Raw genomic sequence first — 15605 nt, forward strand, 5'->3', positions numbered from 1 at the left:
AGGGCTTTTATCTGCATAGTCATCTGTTTCTCTTGGGGGTTGCTTTATCTTTCATTTGTGCTGTTATTCTGCTTTTCTGCTAATCTGTAAGTTTTTTGTACAGTGCTTACAAGCTTCTCATCGCATGATGCATCACAGATGTTTTATTTCCCTGCCTTATTTTAGTCTTGTTTGTGTGACTGTGGTTACAAGTCAAGGTCCTTTGGCTGAACGTCCAGGCTTTGTCCATCCTGTATCTTCCCTTGAACTGTGTGGGCCGTTTCTTGTCGCAGCTGAGTTTAGTTTTCTAGTGAAATCTGCTGACATCACCCCTTTATTCAGGGACGATTTACACAGCCTCTACAAAACCTGTTTCTCATGTTTTAAACTCATTCATGTTTTCCAACAGTAGGTTGCATAGTTAAGCATTCATTTGTTAGACTGGTGATAAGTATATTGTTTTAGCTGCGAGTAATATCATGCAGGCTTGTATTACAAAAATAAAAAAACTAGAAGTTGCTGGGAACTTTAAGGCTTCCAGGCGTTTACAGCAGAACAAGATACGGTTTGAGGCTTGTGAAAATGGAAATCATCTCAACATTTTGTTAATTGGAAAGCATCATTTTATCGTGTGTGTTTTTTGTAGGATAACGGTCAGTATTTTATAAATGTTGATTTAGTATTCATTTTGATAACTACTTGTGATTCGTTGAGAGTGCATTGCGCGCTGTGGAACTTTCAACTGCATATTTTAAATAACCCAGCTGTCAAATTTGTGTACAGGCCGAGATCACAGTAATTTTATGAACAAATGGCAAATAATAATATAAAAAAGGTCAATTTTACACTCTTAAAAAAATAAAGTGGGCACATTATATGATTTACTGTTAGATGTGATAATAGTATTAAGCAGTATATGCTGCAGGGTAAGGCAATATCATTTTTATCAGGAATTACGAGTTTTTATGGTCATAAGCAGCCTCTTATGGTGAGATTTTCCAAAGCAGTCTTTTAATACCAAAGACACATCTAAATTTCACCAGAAGAGGGCAACCTTGTTTTTTTATTTGCTGATTAATGCAAAGTACAGTGATATTTCGTTTTTTGTTCTATGCATTATTTTCACCTATGAATAGGGCCATGGAAAATTCACGATTTCACGGAAATCATGTACATGACTGACTACCGTGAAAAACCTTTTTTATTTATTTATTTTTTTACATTACTCTTCACCAGCTTTTATCATTTAGAAACCATAGACAACTACATAGAAATGTCTGCAACAATAATACAACTACGACTAATAATGGATCTTATATTTATCATGGTGTCAGTCTTGGATGTCACATCTTTGCCACTAGATGCAATCCCTGATTTCACAAGCTGTAGAGATGAAATTGAGTCTTACAAGCACCATGTCGCTGAAAGGGACAAAAATGTCAATATTGTTGATTTTCTGGATGAGGTCTGAAATCAGATTCCCAAACATGGCAAAAATTGCACGTTGCTTTTTGTCAATTCCACCAAACTCTGGATGCAGAACAAACAGTTTCCGCATATGGACAGGTTTGTACACCACAAAGACAAATCACGATGCTGGCCTTCAACAAATAACTCGTTTTCTGCTCACGGGCCAGGTAATTATTGTGTGTGTGTGTGTGTGCGTGTGTGCGTGCGTGCGTGCGTGTGTGTGTGTGTGTGTGCACAGCACGCTACATGGATAAAAAGTTGCATACAATTTCTTCTTGTTTTTTTCTTTAGATTATTTTGTACAGGTTGATTTGCTCAAGCAGCACGATGTTATGTGGTTTTAAAACGTCATATATAATTTAGTGTGTGTAAAGAAAAACACAACGTTTCAGTTTTGTCACTTGCATTTAACCCTGTTTAACATTTTGTTTTTCAAAGTCAGCATAACGTTATATAACACAGTCTGTTTAATTACTGTATGAACATAGCCTTTTAAACGTTTACAAAACTCGACAATGTTGTCGAATTTGTCATTTTGTTTTGTTTTAATCACTTTTGTCTGCTTGTTACTTTTTTCAGTAACACATTTAAATAACCCTTGTTTGTTACATTTTAAAAGATTGTTTTAAACGTTACAATGCAAATGTTGACTCAATAGCTACCATTAAATGTTTCAACCTCTGTGATTTTCTTTGATGCGCTATTAATTTTAGGCAACTTACAATAGAAAGTTTTTTATTTTCTTATTTTTTAATAAAATGGCACTTCCGTGACAATCCGTGAAATGTATTTTTTTTTTTTTATTGCCATTCCTGAATTTCTTGAAAAACTGGCCCTACCTAATACTAATAATAATACTAATAATAATAATATTAATAATACTAATAATAAATCATCAAAGGCTAGCAATTATGTTGCATTAAAACCAGTAAGAGAAAAATGCCATTTTATAAAAATGTGTTTTAAGTTTAGACTTAAAAATACCCACAGACCCAGCTTCCCTAACACATGGAGGTAGAGCAATCCATAGTTTAGGGGCTCTAAAAGAAAAAGCCCTACCTCCCGTATTGATTTTACTGATACTGCGAACAACGAGCAGCCCCGCTTCCTGTGATCTAAGAGTGTGATTTGGGAGATACGCGGTCAGTAGCTCCTGCAGATAGCTAGGTGCTGCTCCATTCAAGGCTTTATAGGTCAATAATAAGATTTTAAAATCAGGTCTATTTTGTACAGGGAGCCAGTGCAAGGAAGCTAAAACGGGGGTGATATGATCATATTTTTTGGTTTTAGTCAAAATTCTAGCAGCGATATTCTGAACAAGCTGTAGGTGGGACACCGCACGTTTTGGGATGCCAGAGAGGAGTGCATTACAGTAATCAATTCTTGTAGAAACAAAGGCATGTGTTAGTCTCTCGGCATCAGATAATAGGTCTCAGTCTGGCTATGTTTCTCAAGTGATAGAAGGATATTTTAGGAACTTCCCTAATATGAGACTCAAATGATAAATCAGGATCCCCCAAATTTTTCATTTCAGTTTTAGGATTTGATAAAAGACTGCTAGGGTCAAACTATATTGTGAGAAGTGTTGAATTTAAATCAAGGGAAGTAATGTTAAAACTCTACAATGCATTAGTAAGACCTCACCTAGAATATTGTGTTCAGTTCTGGTCACCTTGTTACAAAAATATTGATATTGCTGCTCTAGAAAGAGTTTAAAGAAGAGCAACCAGAATTATCCCGGGATTAAAAGGCATGCCGTATGCAGACAGGCTAAAAGAATTGAATCTATTCAGTCTTGAACAAAAAAGACTTCGCGGTGATCTGATTCAAGCATTCAAAATCCTAAAAGGTATAGACAATGTCAACCCAGGGGACTTTTTTGACCTAAAAAAAGAAACAAGGACCAGGGGTCACAAATGGAGATTAGATAAAGGGGCATTCAGAACAGAAAATAGGAGGCACTTTTTTACACAGAGAATTGTGAGGCTCCGGAACCAACTCCCCAGTAATGTTGTTGAAGCTGACACCCTGGGATCCTTGAAGAAGCTGCTTGTTGAGATTCTGGGATCAATAAGCTACGAACGCCAAACGAGCAAGATGGGCCGAATGGCCTCCTCTCGATTGTAAACTTTCTCATGTTCTAATCTATCTGAAAACTAAACATCATGTTACTTACATTTTCCTAATCACCTCTGTTCTAAGTAAACATTACTTTGCAGAGTAATTACAGATAAATCAGACTTCCCTAATCTTCTCGATTTCATCTGTGCAAAGTCTCTAATATAAAATCCAGTTTTCTGAGTATATCACATTCCGTGGACATGATGGCAAGGCTTTTTAGGTGACATTCAGAAATGTGGAAATCACTTGAGAATTCAGGATAAGTTGAAGGTGGTCAAATGCTGTTCTCTTGTCCTTGCCAGAAACAAATTTAGTAAACTAGAGCATTTCTGCTGGGAAATGTTCTTTCAGATCTGAAGGATAGGTTTGCATGAGTGTAGCAGCTTTGTTTTTGATGTTATATTCTGACATGTTCTGAAAGTCGGTAAGGACGCAAAACAAGTTATGCACAGTAACATACGCTTTTGATCGGTGCAAGCAATCTGAAAGAGTATCGAGAATCTTTAGGAAAATATGGACACGAAATCTGTCTCTGCCCTGTAGTAAAACTTTAGTTACACTGGGACAATCGTGATCCTGCAGAGCACTGAGTGGTCTTCGCTCTTCGTCTCGATATTACTCCAGCACTGCAGTGTCCATTGCACGCTTTTCAAAATGATCAAAATGACCACGAATCTCATCCAGAAATGTTTTCAGAGATTCAAGTAACTCAACTACCACTGACAGTTCGGTGCTGTGTGCTTGAATGGATTTACTAGCTTTGTCGAATCTCTCCAGAATGTTATTCCACCAGTCTGTGGGATAAAGCGAAAGGCAGATTGAAGTTACCCTGATCGTTAATCGGCGATGTGGGCAGACCGGCTTCTGTACTTTCTAATTCTTCAGGCCCGTTATTTGGAACAGTAGCACCGCCAAAACTCTCGTTGACCAGTTGTTCAGGTTCATTTGTTGTTTCATTTTCATAGGATTTTAACCTGAAACGTGATAGTCTCTGAATGTTTTCCAGCAGTCATTTTTCACTAGCTTGCTTTTCATTTTTGTTTTTTTCGTTTCACTGTACCGCTAAGTTTTTCCATTTTTTTTCTGTATTAGTCTCTCTCTCGCGCGCGCTTTATCTCTCACTCTCGCCGTCCTCCAGCGTGCGCGTGACCAGTCAGAGACTCAAGTGTTTATCTAGCGCGATCACGGGGCAAGTGGATTGGATTTTAAACCCCCCCACGCTCCTGCTGCCTCTTCGTTACAGTAACCAGGTCTGGGTAATCTGTTGAATACATCACACGAATTTGCAACTTCGCTAAATCTAAAATACCTGATAACTCATGCCTCAGTCTTACTCGCTACTGCGTATGCACAGATGCTCTACGTTTCAGAAAAAATGTAATCCATGTAGGCTACCCAGTTGAATTTATCCGAATTGTAATTGGATTATCTATTCCAAGTCATGTAAACACAGAACAGTTTTCTGAATAGGCTATTCGATTTCTAAAGACTTGATCTCATGTAACCGTACTGAATGTGTGTCCGTGTATAATTGTTTAATTACCCAGCCGGTTTAACACGTTAATTAATTCCGGGTAGTATAAAGGTGCTGGCTGCGCGCTTATCGGTATGCAGCTGCAGTGTTTGATGCTGAACTGAAGAGTTTACAATGTGTTCAGACAGCGCTTTCGCTCGCTTTGATTTTACTTGTGCAGCTCCACGGCGCTTTTGGATGGAACTGGCCGGATCAGCCGATTTATAACCCAGTGCTGTTTACCGCGCCGAGAGCGGTATTTCAGACGAAGCCCACCCCTCTCTCCGTGCAGAGAGCTGACCTGTCGCTGTTGAATTCGGTCACCCTGGACTGCAGGAACAACGCCATGGTCGTGACAGTGAACCGGGACTTGTTTGGGATCGGCTACCTGGTGAGCAGCGCAGACTTGAGCATAGGGTCAGCAGGCTGCTTGGCCACCTCCTCCGACAGCGTCGCCAACACGGTTTTGTTCAGCATCCAGCTCCAGGACTGCGGCAACACTTTCCAGGTAACCCTGCGTGTCGATAGCATTTGTTACTGCGGTAGCCAGTAAAGTAAACTGATAAGTGGGTAGCCCAGCTTTCCTTATTGCTTGCACTTCACTGTGAAGGTCTCTCACATTTTATTACATCAACTCAATTCTATTCGTGTGTGTATATAATGTCCCTACCTGCATGAATACCTCAGTCTGTGAAGTTCAATTTTCGGTCCCTAATCTTATAGATGCTGGTATGTGCAAGCGTTAGACTGCTTTGTGCATTAATTGGCCATCATGAAGAAGATTCTGAAGTCATACATTTTATTATTTTTGTGGCTGTCTTTCTTATTTTAAGCTAACTGCTTGTGTGGCCTATTGTCAGTTAACTTAAACAATCACTAATTTACCTCGTGACATTTCTCCAAGATTTTGCAGTGAGGTGCATGAAATGGGGGTTCAGAGTTTACTGACCGGTTGGAGCTTGTCATCCAAGTTGAAATGGTGGTCTGTGCGTCTGCTTGCTTCCTGTTCCAGATAACTGGAGTGGTCCCATAGTCTCCAATGTCATCTACCTGGGTGACCTCCTTCACGTCGAGGCTTCTGTTGCCGTCGACAACCACATGCCGCTGCGGCTCTACGTCGACAGCTGCATCGCAACCATGAGCAACAACAAGGACTCTGAGCCCAGATACGCCGTCGTGGACAAGCTTGGGTGAGAACTGGAGTTACTTCAAACACACCGGCTGCATTCATGATAAGCAGACTTTGCTAAGTCTGTGCAGATTCTGCGGAAAACCTGTTCAAATTCATCGTCTGCGTGAACTCAGCCGGAAAAGACGTCGCCAAGTCACGCATCCACGGGCTTAAAAGTCTGCACAGCCATGCAGCTTCTCAAGAGATACTGCGCTGGAGCAGCCACGGCTCAAAACAATAGACAAGCGTTAGCTGACAAAAGTGTGTAGGCAACCAGATACAATCCTCACTCCATGTGCTACTGCCACCTAGTCAGGGGGTGTGAATCGCCTTTGAATCATGTCATTAATTATCATATGAATGATTTGAAATACAAATTTAAATGATTTGACACTTTTTTTTCCTACACAGTTACTACTTTTTCAAATATTCAGATTTATTCTAAAGGTTTAAACATGTAAAAAATGCTAAATGGTTGAAATGAACCTAAAAAATGCTAATTTTCAGCAAGTTTAATTGGTTATTGATGCAAGGGTATCAGGGACAGGGAATAACCTACTTTGAATTAAGGAGAATAAATCGGCTTTAATAACAGGTAGTTGAAGTGAGATATGTGACCATATGTTCAAGTATTTGAACTATTTTTGTCCCAGATCAAAATACAGTGCTGTCTAATATAAACATATGTTTATATTATCTTTTTATAGCAGGGACTTTTTCTACTATACTTTTTCTGATCATGCTGTAAATTATGAAGCTGGTGGAGCACAAAAGGAACTTCGATTGCATCCACTTTTTCTGCGATTAGAATTTCTCTCAACACCACCTCCCATTTTGGTTCTGCTCAGAACTGTTGTTCATCTACCAAAGCTGTCCACGCTCAGTCTGCACAGACGTTACACGCAGACTCTCGTTTGCAATCTAGCCGGCAACGTGTCGAACGCACCCACTGGCTCGTGCTGCACTCTGCTTCATTGAACCTGTTTCAATGCTGTGTGTTGGAGGTGTAACCCCCTCCTCATGCCTGTCTCCTGTCTCTCCCAGCTGCCTGATGGATAGCAAGTTTCCAGACTCCTCTTCATTCACTAGACCTGCTCTGAACAAGCTACGCTTTGACATCACTGCTTTCAAGTTCCAAGGGGATTCCAGGAGCATGGTAAGGCTTAGCTAGGCCTGGGTCCATCACTAACTTTGTCTTGTCAAAGTGTACTATAATGACCAGTGTGCTTTTCTGGTACATTGATTTGCTGTGGTGTGTTTGACTACATTCCCATTGTGACTCCTTCCCCTCTTGTTTCAGATCTACATGACTTGCACACTGAGGGCAGTCAATGCTGACAAACCAGCTGATGCCTCCAACAAGGCCTGCTCCTACCAGAAGCAAACCTACAGGTAAGCTCTTGCAGTGCAAGAGTGATCAGATCCTCCTTGCTGTCCAGATTCGTCTTAATCTGGACCCCACCCCCTTCCACAATGCTATTGTTTGAGTGGTTCTCGGACCTTGGTCTAGCTTGTCAAGCACAATTCCCAGCTCTCAATCCAGATGAGCATATGTGGGATGAACTTTGCCACTGCAATCATGGCAGCCTACCTCTGTGGCCCAGTTGCAGCTCTCTCCTCGGCAAGTATAAGCCCTGCAAGACTCCTGACGTCTTGTGGAGTCTCGGCCTGGAATCAGAATTGCTGTCTTAGTGGTCCTAAGGGTTTTGGCTTTATTTTTCCCTCCTCCACAGTCTGCTTTTAAGTAGCAGGGTTGTTCATGTCCCTTTAACTGCCCATGCCTCTGCTAGAACCTGTGTGAACCTCTGCATTTGTTGGCTTCCTACCGACCTCTTCATATCAAGTTTGATATCCTCTTGCAGAAATACTTGCTCCTCCCTATGTGTATTGGTTGAAGGTACTGATTTTTAGTGGCGGTTGTGTAGATCTCGGTAGCTCTGCACAGTCCTTGTAACCTAGCTGTCTCTCTGATCATGCTGTGCCTCCCTTTTTCAGGTGGGTCTCTGAGGACAGCTCCTCTGCAGTGTGTGGGTGTTGTGACGCTGGCTCCTGCTCTGGGACACCCCGGTTCCTCACAGGCCCTCTTCCTCCCAGGCAGGGAAGGAGCTACAGGATTCCTGCCGAGATCAACCAGCCCAACTGGAGCGGAAAATGGCTTCAGAAAAGAGCGGCTCCTCTTGATCCAGGTACTGTCTGAACCCCCAGCCTGGGCGAGGCCTCTTCATAGGACTGGAACACTAACCAAGCTGTATAAATACTGTCACTTGGGAACTCCAATTAATTTAGTCTTCACCCTTTGCTGCCAGTGTACAATATGATAGACAAAACTGCCATTAAATGGGTATGGGAACCCGGGACATTTGGAGTTCTAACCAATGGTTCAAAATCCACTTGTTGCCATTGTAACATTTAATGGATGACCTTTGCAGTAGGTCAATTGGTCTGATTGGATAGACCATTGGTGTGAGTTTAAACACATGAAGTGATTGGGTACCAGGAAGCAGCAACACCTTGTGTTCCACAGCTGCATGTGCCAAACTTGCAATGATACTCTATATTCAATGGAAGAAAATGGGGACCAGTGACTTTATAGTGCTAAAGCATTTCTAACCTCATTTTGCCCTCCTTTTCAGTGGAGAGTTTGACCATGTGTGCTCCCCTTCAATGGAGTTGCATTGTGGAGTAGCTCAGTCACCAGTGTATTACTTGGCTTCAGCAATGACTAACCTTGCCCTCCTGTCTCTCCCCCTCTGTGTAGCTGGCCAGGACCCCCGAGTGCATGTAAAGGAGATCACCATCGGCCCCCTGACCGTAGTTCATGTAGTCAGAGACCATGCTGTCATGCTCAGTAAGGAGTCCCTGTACCACCCCCTGCAGCTTGTGGAAGAAATGCAGGGTAAGTGCAGCTCTCAATGCTACTGAGCTCTGAACCAGCTTGCTGTCAATGGAGGGTTAGCCTGCTTTTATGTATTGATCTAAAGAGTGTAACAGTTGTCCGTCTTTCAAATGAAAGACTTTGTTTTTAATACTTGTAGTCTGCATTGTCATCTGCTGTTCCATCACTCCTGTAAGCATGTTAGACTGCTTTTAGCAGTACTGGGAAACTGAGCCTTGAAGGACTTTTGCTATAGCTGGTTCAGCATCAGACCACAATATCCTCCATTCCCAATGTAAACCCTTACTCCTGAGTCTTCAAAGGGTGTAGCTTCCCTCCCGTGCTGTCCTGTTAACCCCTCTGTCTCCTGTCTCAGACTCGGGCTCCTCTGTCCCTGCTCTGGCTCTCTCCTGTGCTGTCCTGTTGGCTGTGTTCCTGAAGAGGCGCTCCCAGTCTAGTGACAAACTGCTCGCTGTGTCTTCATGATGTGTTTGAAATAATAAAAGCATTGTTAAGCTAATGGAGTTGCTCAGTGGTCTTGTGTTCAAGGTGTTTTTATACAAGGTGTGTTTAACAATATCGATGCTTGGTGAAGATCCAAGTACTTTAACCCAAAGTCTCATCTCTTGTATAGTGAGACATGCAGTGTGTTTCATTTTATTTTTTTAGATGTGTTTATCCAGGGTGAGTTTGTTACAAATGTGAACAGTAGTAAATGGGAGTGAATACAAATAAGAGAAAATAAATACAATAACATTTAAGAGGAGTTAAACTCGGTAATATTTGCTTGAGTGGATTCCATTAAAAGTAGTAACTACAATAAATGAATAGAAACAATATCAAATGTGACTGGTTACCTTTTTAAAAGCAAAATAAAGTACAAGATGTAAAAATTATAATTGAGTAGTAGCAGAATACAGCAAGTTTGTGGAGGCCTTTTAGTACAAGGGTGATGCAAGTACTTATAGAATTGAATGCTATAGTCCAGGGTTGTGAAGTTTTACAGGTGTGTGTTGAGGAGGTGCTGGAAGTTGGTCAGGGACTGAGCAGTCCTTATCCATGGGCCAGTTGTTCCACTGTTGAGGGGCAAGGGTGAAGGAGCGAGCTCTGGAAGTGGAGAGGGGGTACAGCTAATCTGCCCATGTAGGGAGAAATAGCCTAGAGATAGGAGGCAGCAGAAAGGTCAAGACAGTGATAGGAGAGTACAAGAGTCATGTTCTGTAACCATTTGCAATTCTAGATTGTAACCCTCCCTTGTAGCCAAACTCCCTATAACTATCACTCCAGTTCTTCTAGTTTCTTAACCAGTATGAGGGTGTAACTGAATATCCAACCCGCATATTAAATTGCACGCAGACTACAAAGTGCTGTAACATAAATACAATACTCTATTTGTATTGTCTTTACCTGAAAACAAACATTTTAATTTATCGTATCTGAAGTAATCTCCATTCTTGGTGCTGAAAAGCAATCAGATTACTTGTCTTAAACCGCACTCTACATGTTGAGATTAAGTGGTTGCCTTGGCTTCATCCGCTGTTCAGACCTGTGATTGTGCCTTATACAGGCAGAGTGTATTAAAGGCAGCCCTACTGACACAAAGACACATGTGACCAAGCCAAGGAAAATAAATCCAGCGCTGCAGTAGATTATCACAAAGTGTTGCAGCCAAATCCAGTCTGTTTAAAATGAAGAGACATTTTGAGAGGTAATCACAAAGTATTAAACACCAACTGTGTCTTTCACCATTCGCTTCCCTTTCCTTTGATCCTTAACCCCTTCAGTCACTGTGTGTAGTTGTACCGTATTAAGATTTTTATCTATTTTATAATACATATGTTTCCTTCAAAGTTCAAGCAGGACAACTTGCTATACTCCATAGAGCTCACACAAGCTGTTTGAAATATTCTAAATTAAAATAAACTGACTGTGGGATAACTATTAAACACAGAATTTAAAAATATTAATTCAAACTCAAATTCAGTGACAAATGTTTTGACAAGATTCAGGAATCCAAGGTCAGGAAAAGTGGCTCTATATATATTTATATATATACACACACAGTGCCTTGCAAAAGTATACTTTCCCCCTGACCAATTCTCTCATATTACTCAATTACAAATGGTACATTGAAATTTAGTTCTGTTTGATATTTTATTTTAAAACACTGAAACTCAAAATCAATTATTGCAAGGTGACATTGGTTTTATGTTGGGAAATATTTTTAAGAAAAATAAAAAACTGAAATATCTTGCTTGCATAAGTATTCAACCCCTGTGTTGTGGAAGCTCCCAGTTTACACCAATGAAAGAAATTGCCCTAACTAGGACACAGTTACCTTACCATTTACCATTGGCCTCCACCTGTGAACCATTAAAGTTGCTGTCACATTTTCTGGATAAAAACCCCACTGTTGAGGGATCATTGGTCAGGCATTCTGGGGGATGGAGTCTTTTGGCCCCTCCTTGACTACATCTTTTCCCCTTCCTCCCCCTGGTCTGTTACAATATATACCAAGCATCAAAAGAAACTTATCACTGTTATAACACATTTATTTTAAAAAATAAATAAGGTATATAAATGATGGACATTGACAAAATATTTCTGGTTTCTTTTTAATCATTCGATCATTCATCCTTGACAATGACACGCTTGAGAGATTATGACTGAAGCAGATGCACTTAATCACATAATTAGTGAGACAGTTGATTGGACACTGGATATGGAGTGATTTCACCTGTTGAATTGCAAGCTTCAATACAAGCAAGCACATTCGTGATGTCATTTGTTAATCGGCACAATAAAAAGTCACTGCACCTACGCTAAAACAGAGTTTGTCATTTTTCGATCACATCTAGTGAATTTTATCCAAATAGAAGTGATTCGTTTCTTTTGATGCTCAGTGTATATATATATATATATATATATATATATATATATATATATATATATATATATATAGTGATCTTCTAGGGGATGTCTAGTGTCAGCAGATCATACCGACACCATTTCTATAGAAACAGCGCAATCATTCCAAAACACACGACACCTACTCGCAATATTATCAGGAAATACCAAGGAGGATCACATGGATTATTTTTCTTAATGTAATGATTTCCATTACATGAGAGTAGATGTTAAAACTTCATGCTGATTTGAACTCGGCTCTCGCCAAGATAAGCACTAACTAAGACGTAGCTTTACAGTAAACTAATGTGATCCATATGTGTCTCCATCCATTTACGTTTCCTTCCATATGATGATGTAAATATCCTTCTGTCTGGTGTTAATGGCTGAAGTGTAATGCTGGCTCCAGGGATCAGCTTATTTTGCCTCCCTGGCACATCAGCACACACAACGGCTGCGATGCTAGCTCCAGGGATCAACCACAGTGCGGCCTCCCCAGTGCATCAGCATGACAACCGTCTGGATTGAGCTAAGTAGGGTACATCTCTGGGGTCTTCAAGTGGGCACCTTCCATCCTCAGTGTTTCGTCGACTAGCCCACGACACCTCAAGAGGGCTTGACGGTGATTCTGGCGTCCCAGCATCACCCCCCTCCGTCCCCCACTCAACTCAGCCCAGCTTACTTACTTGTACATCAGCGTTTCTTTCTTTCTATTGTGCCTGAGATCCCCAGCCAGTTGCTGCTCCTCTCTGCTGCTTCAGATAAGTTCTTCACTGTGCGACGCAACTCTTGGCCACTGAATCCGACGTCTCTGAGAAACCGGGTTGTAGAGTGTGCCACAAATCCTCGACAACCCACTTCCACTGGGTAAACCCGGACTCTCCATCCTCGCTGTTCCGCTTCAGTGGCTAGTTGAGCATACCGCAGTTTCTTCCTCTCATACTCCTCATCTACAGCATCCTCCCATGGCACTGTTAACTCTATCAGGTGAACAAGGCGTGCTGATCCAGACCACAAGACAATATCTGGTCGAAGGTTAGTGGTGGCAATCTCAGGTGGAAAAATAAGCCGTTGACCAACATCTGCCAGCATTTTCCAGTCTCTAGCAGCTTCCAGTTGTCCTGGGCGAGGATTGGTTTTAACACCTTTTCTTGGTGGTTGCTCTCCTGGGCGGAGGAATGTTGTCTTTTGTGTGTAATGTTTTGATGGAACAAGTGGCAACTTATTGGTCATGTTATGCTTGTCTTCCAATGCTAAGGCCAAACATCGCAGCACCTGGTCATGGCGCCAAGTAAACCGTCCTTGGCTAAGAGCCATCTTACATCCTATCAAAATGTGCCTTAATGTTGCAGGTGATGAACACAAAGGACATGAGGGATCCTCTCCTACCCAGAGGTTTAGGTTCTGTGGTGATGGGAGAACATCATATGTTGACCTGATGAGGAAACTGATCCTGCTCTGTTCCATTGACCATAGGTCTTGCCAGCCAATCTTGCGTTGTTCCACACTCTCCCATCTCATCCATTCTCCCTGCTTGGCCTGGGAAATGGCCTTTATACACCTCGTTGACTACCAGCTTCCTCCTTTGAGCTGGGACTGCCTTGTGCAATCTAGGAGGAGCTGAACTGAGACCAAAGCCCTCTCTTCCATGCTGAACTTGCCCCCTGATATCACTAATTCGAAGGGCAGCCTTTGCATCTTCCACAGCTTTCTTTGCCGCCCACTTTCTTCCAGTTTTCAACACAGGTGCTGCCTCCCTTACGCATTTGTCGCGTGACTCTACTAATGTCATTTCCAGTCTGACCTTGGCGCACTTAAACTCCTCGGTTAGAGCGGAGACTGGTAGCTGCAGTATTCCTTTACCATAAAGTCCCACTCTACTGAGGCAGCGTGGAACTCCCAACCATTTCCTGATGTATGAACTGATTAAAGCTTCCAGCTTCTCTACTGTTGTCAAAGAAACCTCGTACACAGTCAGTGGCCACAGCAACCTCAGCAGTAGACCAAACTGAAAGCACCAGAGTTTTAGTTTGCCTGGTAGAGCGCAGCTGTCTATGCTCTTCAACCCTTCCACTGCTTGTTGTCTAACTTCTTCCACACAAACTGTGTCCTTGAGATCCCCGTCGTACCATCTCCCAAGACTCTTCACTGGCTTCTCAGACACTGTTGGTATTGCCTCACCATTAATGAAGAATGTTTTATCTACTACTTTGCCTTTAATTATAGAGATGCTCCTTGATTTAGTGGGCTTGAATTGCATTCATGCCCATTCAATGTTATTGGTTAATTTGCCCAATAACCGATTAGTGCAGGCTACTGTTGTAGTCATGGTTGTCATGTCATCCATGTATGCTCGAATTGGTGGTAGTAGCATTCCAGAAGCCAAGCGCTCTACTACTACTCCTACTACCCATTTTGATGCCCTAATGATTACTTCCATTGCCATGGTAAAAGCCAGTGGAGAAATGGTGCATCCTGCCATTATTCAAACCTCTAGGCATTGCCATGTAGTGCTGAATTCTGAAGTTGAAAAACTAAATTGCAACTCCAAAGTAGGCTTTCACTAAATTTGTTATTGTCATCAGTACACTGAAAAAATCAAATGCTGCCCAAAGAATTTCATGTGGCACTGAACCATATGCATTAGCCAAATCCAGGAATGTCACATGGAGCTCCTTCCTCTCCTTTTTAGCTGATTGAATTTGTTGCCAGATCACATTGATGTGTTCTAAGCATCCTGGGAAACCTGGAATGCCCGCTTTTTGCATTGAAGTGTCAATGAAGCAGTTCTTTAATAGGTAAGCTGACAATCTCTGAGCAATAATGCTGAAGAAAATCTTGCCTTCTACGTTTAATAGGGAAATAGGACGAAACTGACTGACGCTTGTAGAATCTTTTTCTTTAGGTATAAAGACTCCACCTGCTCGGCGCCATGCTCTTGGTACAACCTGTTTTTCCCATGCCACTTTAATCAATTTCCACCGAATTCGTAGAACTCCTGAAGCACTCTTGTACACTCTGTACGGAACTCCATTAGGCCCTGGAGATGATGAAGCCCTTGCTTTTTTCACAGCTTGCTCTACTTCTTTCCACTTAGGTGCACAGTCCTCCATTTGGTATTCTGGTGGATTGATAGGTGGGATGTCTGACAGAATTGACATAGGCTCCTGCCTTTTTGAATCTGTATGTGTTTCCTCCAAATATCTCTCCAGCTCAACCTTAGATGCTTTTAGTGTGCCATTCTTCTCTTCTGCTGCCGTCTAGACTTTCTAGGAATAGTTTGTACTTTTTCCTTCCTTTTTTCAACTCCAAACCTCTCGCTTCCATATGTGTAGATGATGTCCCCAAATTTATCCAGTTTCTTTTCAACTGTTCCACTTAACCTTTCCAATGCAAAACAGAGATCTGTGTTTACTGTGTCCCATGCAGTTTTCTCACAAGCTCTTGGCCATTTAACTCCAGGTTTGTGCCCGTCGAGGTTCTTTTCTCTCTTATGCTGGTTTGTCTGACTGGGTTCACAAGGATCATTAGGTTCATCACTAACTGTGTCCATGCAAGTCCTCCTCACG

The 15605-nt window shown here is 41.7% G+C and overlaps 1 protein-coding gene across 1 annotated transcript in view; it reads left to right on the forward strand.

The window, feature by feature from the left end:
* The window catches only part of LOC131698709 (zona pellucida sperm-binding protein 3-like), a 177438-nt gene extending 167823 nt beyond the window's left edge, over positions 1–9615 (forward strand). Inside the window, exons 3-8 of the mRNA XM_058992167.1 lie at positions 6096–6273; positions 7299–7410; positions 7555–7646; positions 8250–8440; positions 9013–9150; positions 9506–9615. Of these exons, the coding sequence (XP_058848150.1) occupies positions 6096–6273; positions 7299–7410; positions 7555–7646; positions 8250–8440; positions 9013–9150; positions 9506–9615 (821 nt within the window). The remainder of the gene's footprint in view (positions 1–6095; positions 6274–7298; positions 7411–7554; positions 7647–8249; positions 8441–9012; positions 9151–9505) is intronic.
* Positions 9616–15605: the final 5990 nt, after the last annotated feature.

This window comes from Acipenser ruthenus, chromosome 18 (genome assembly GCF_902713425.1).
Source record: "Acipenser ruthenus chromosome 18, fAciRut3.2 maternal haplotype, whole genome shotgun sequence".
NCBI classification, from domain to species: Eukaryota; Metazoa; Chordata; class Actinopteri; order Acipenseriformes; family Acipenseridae; genus Acipenser; species Acipenser ruthenus.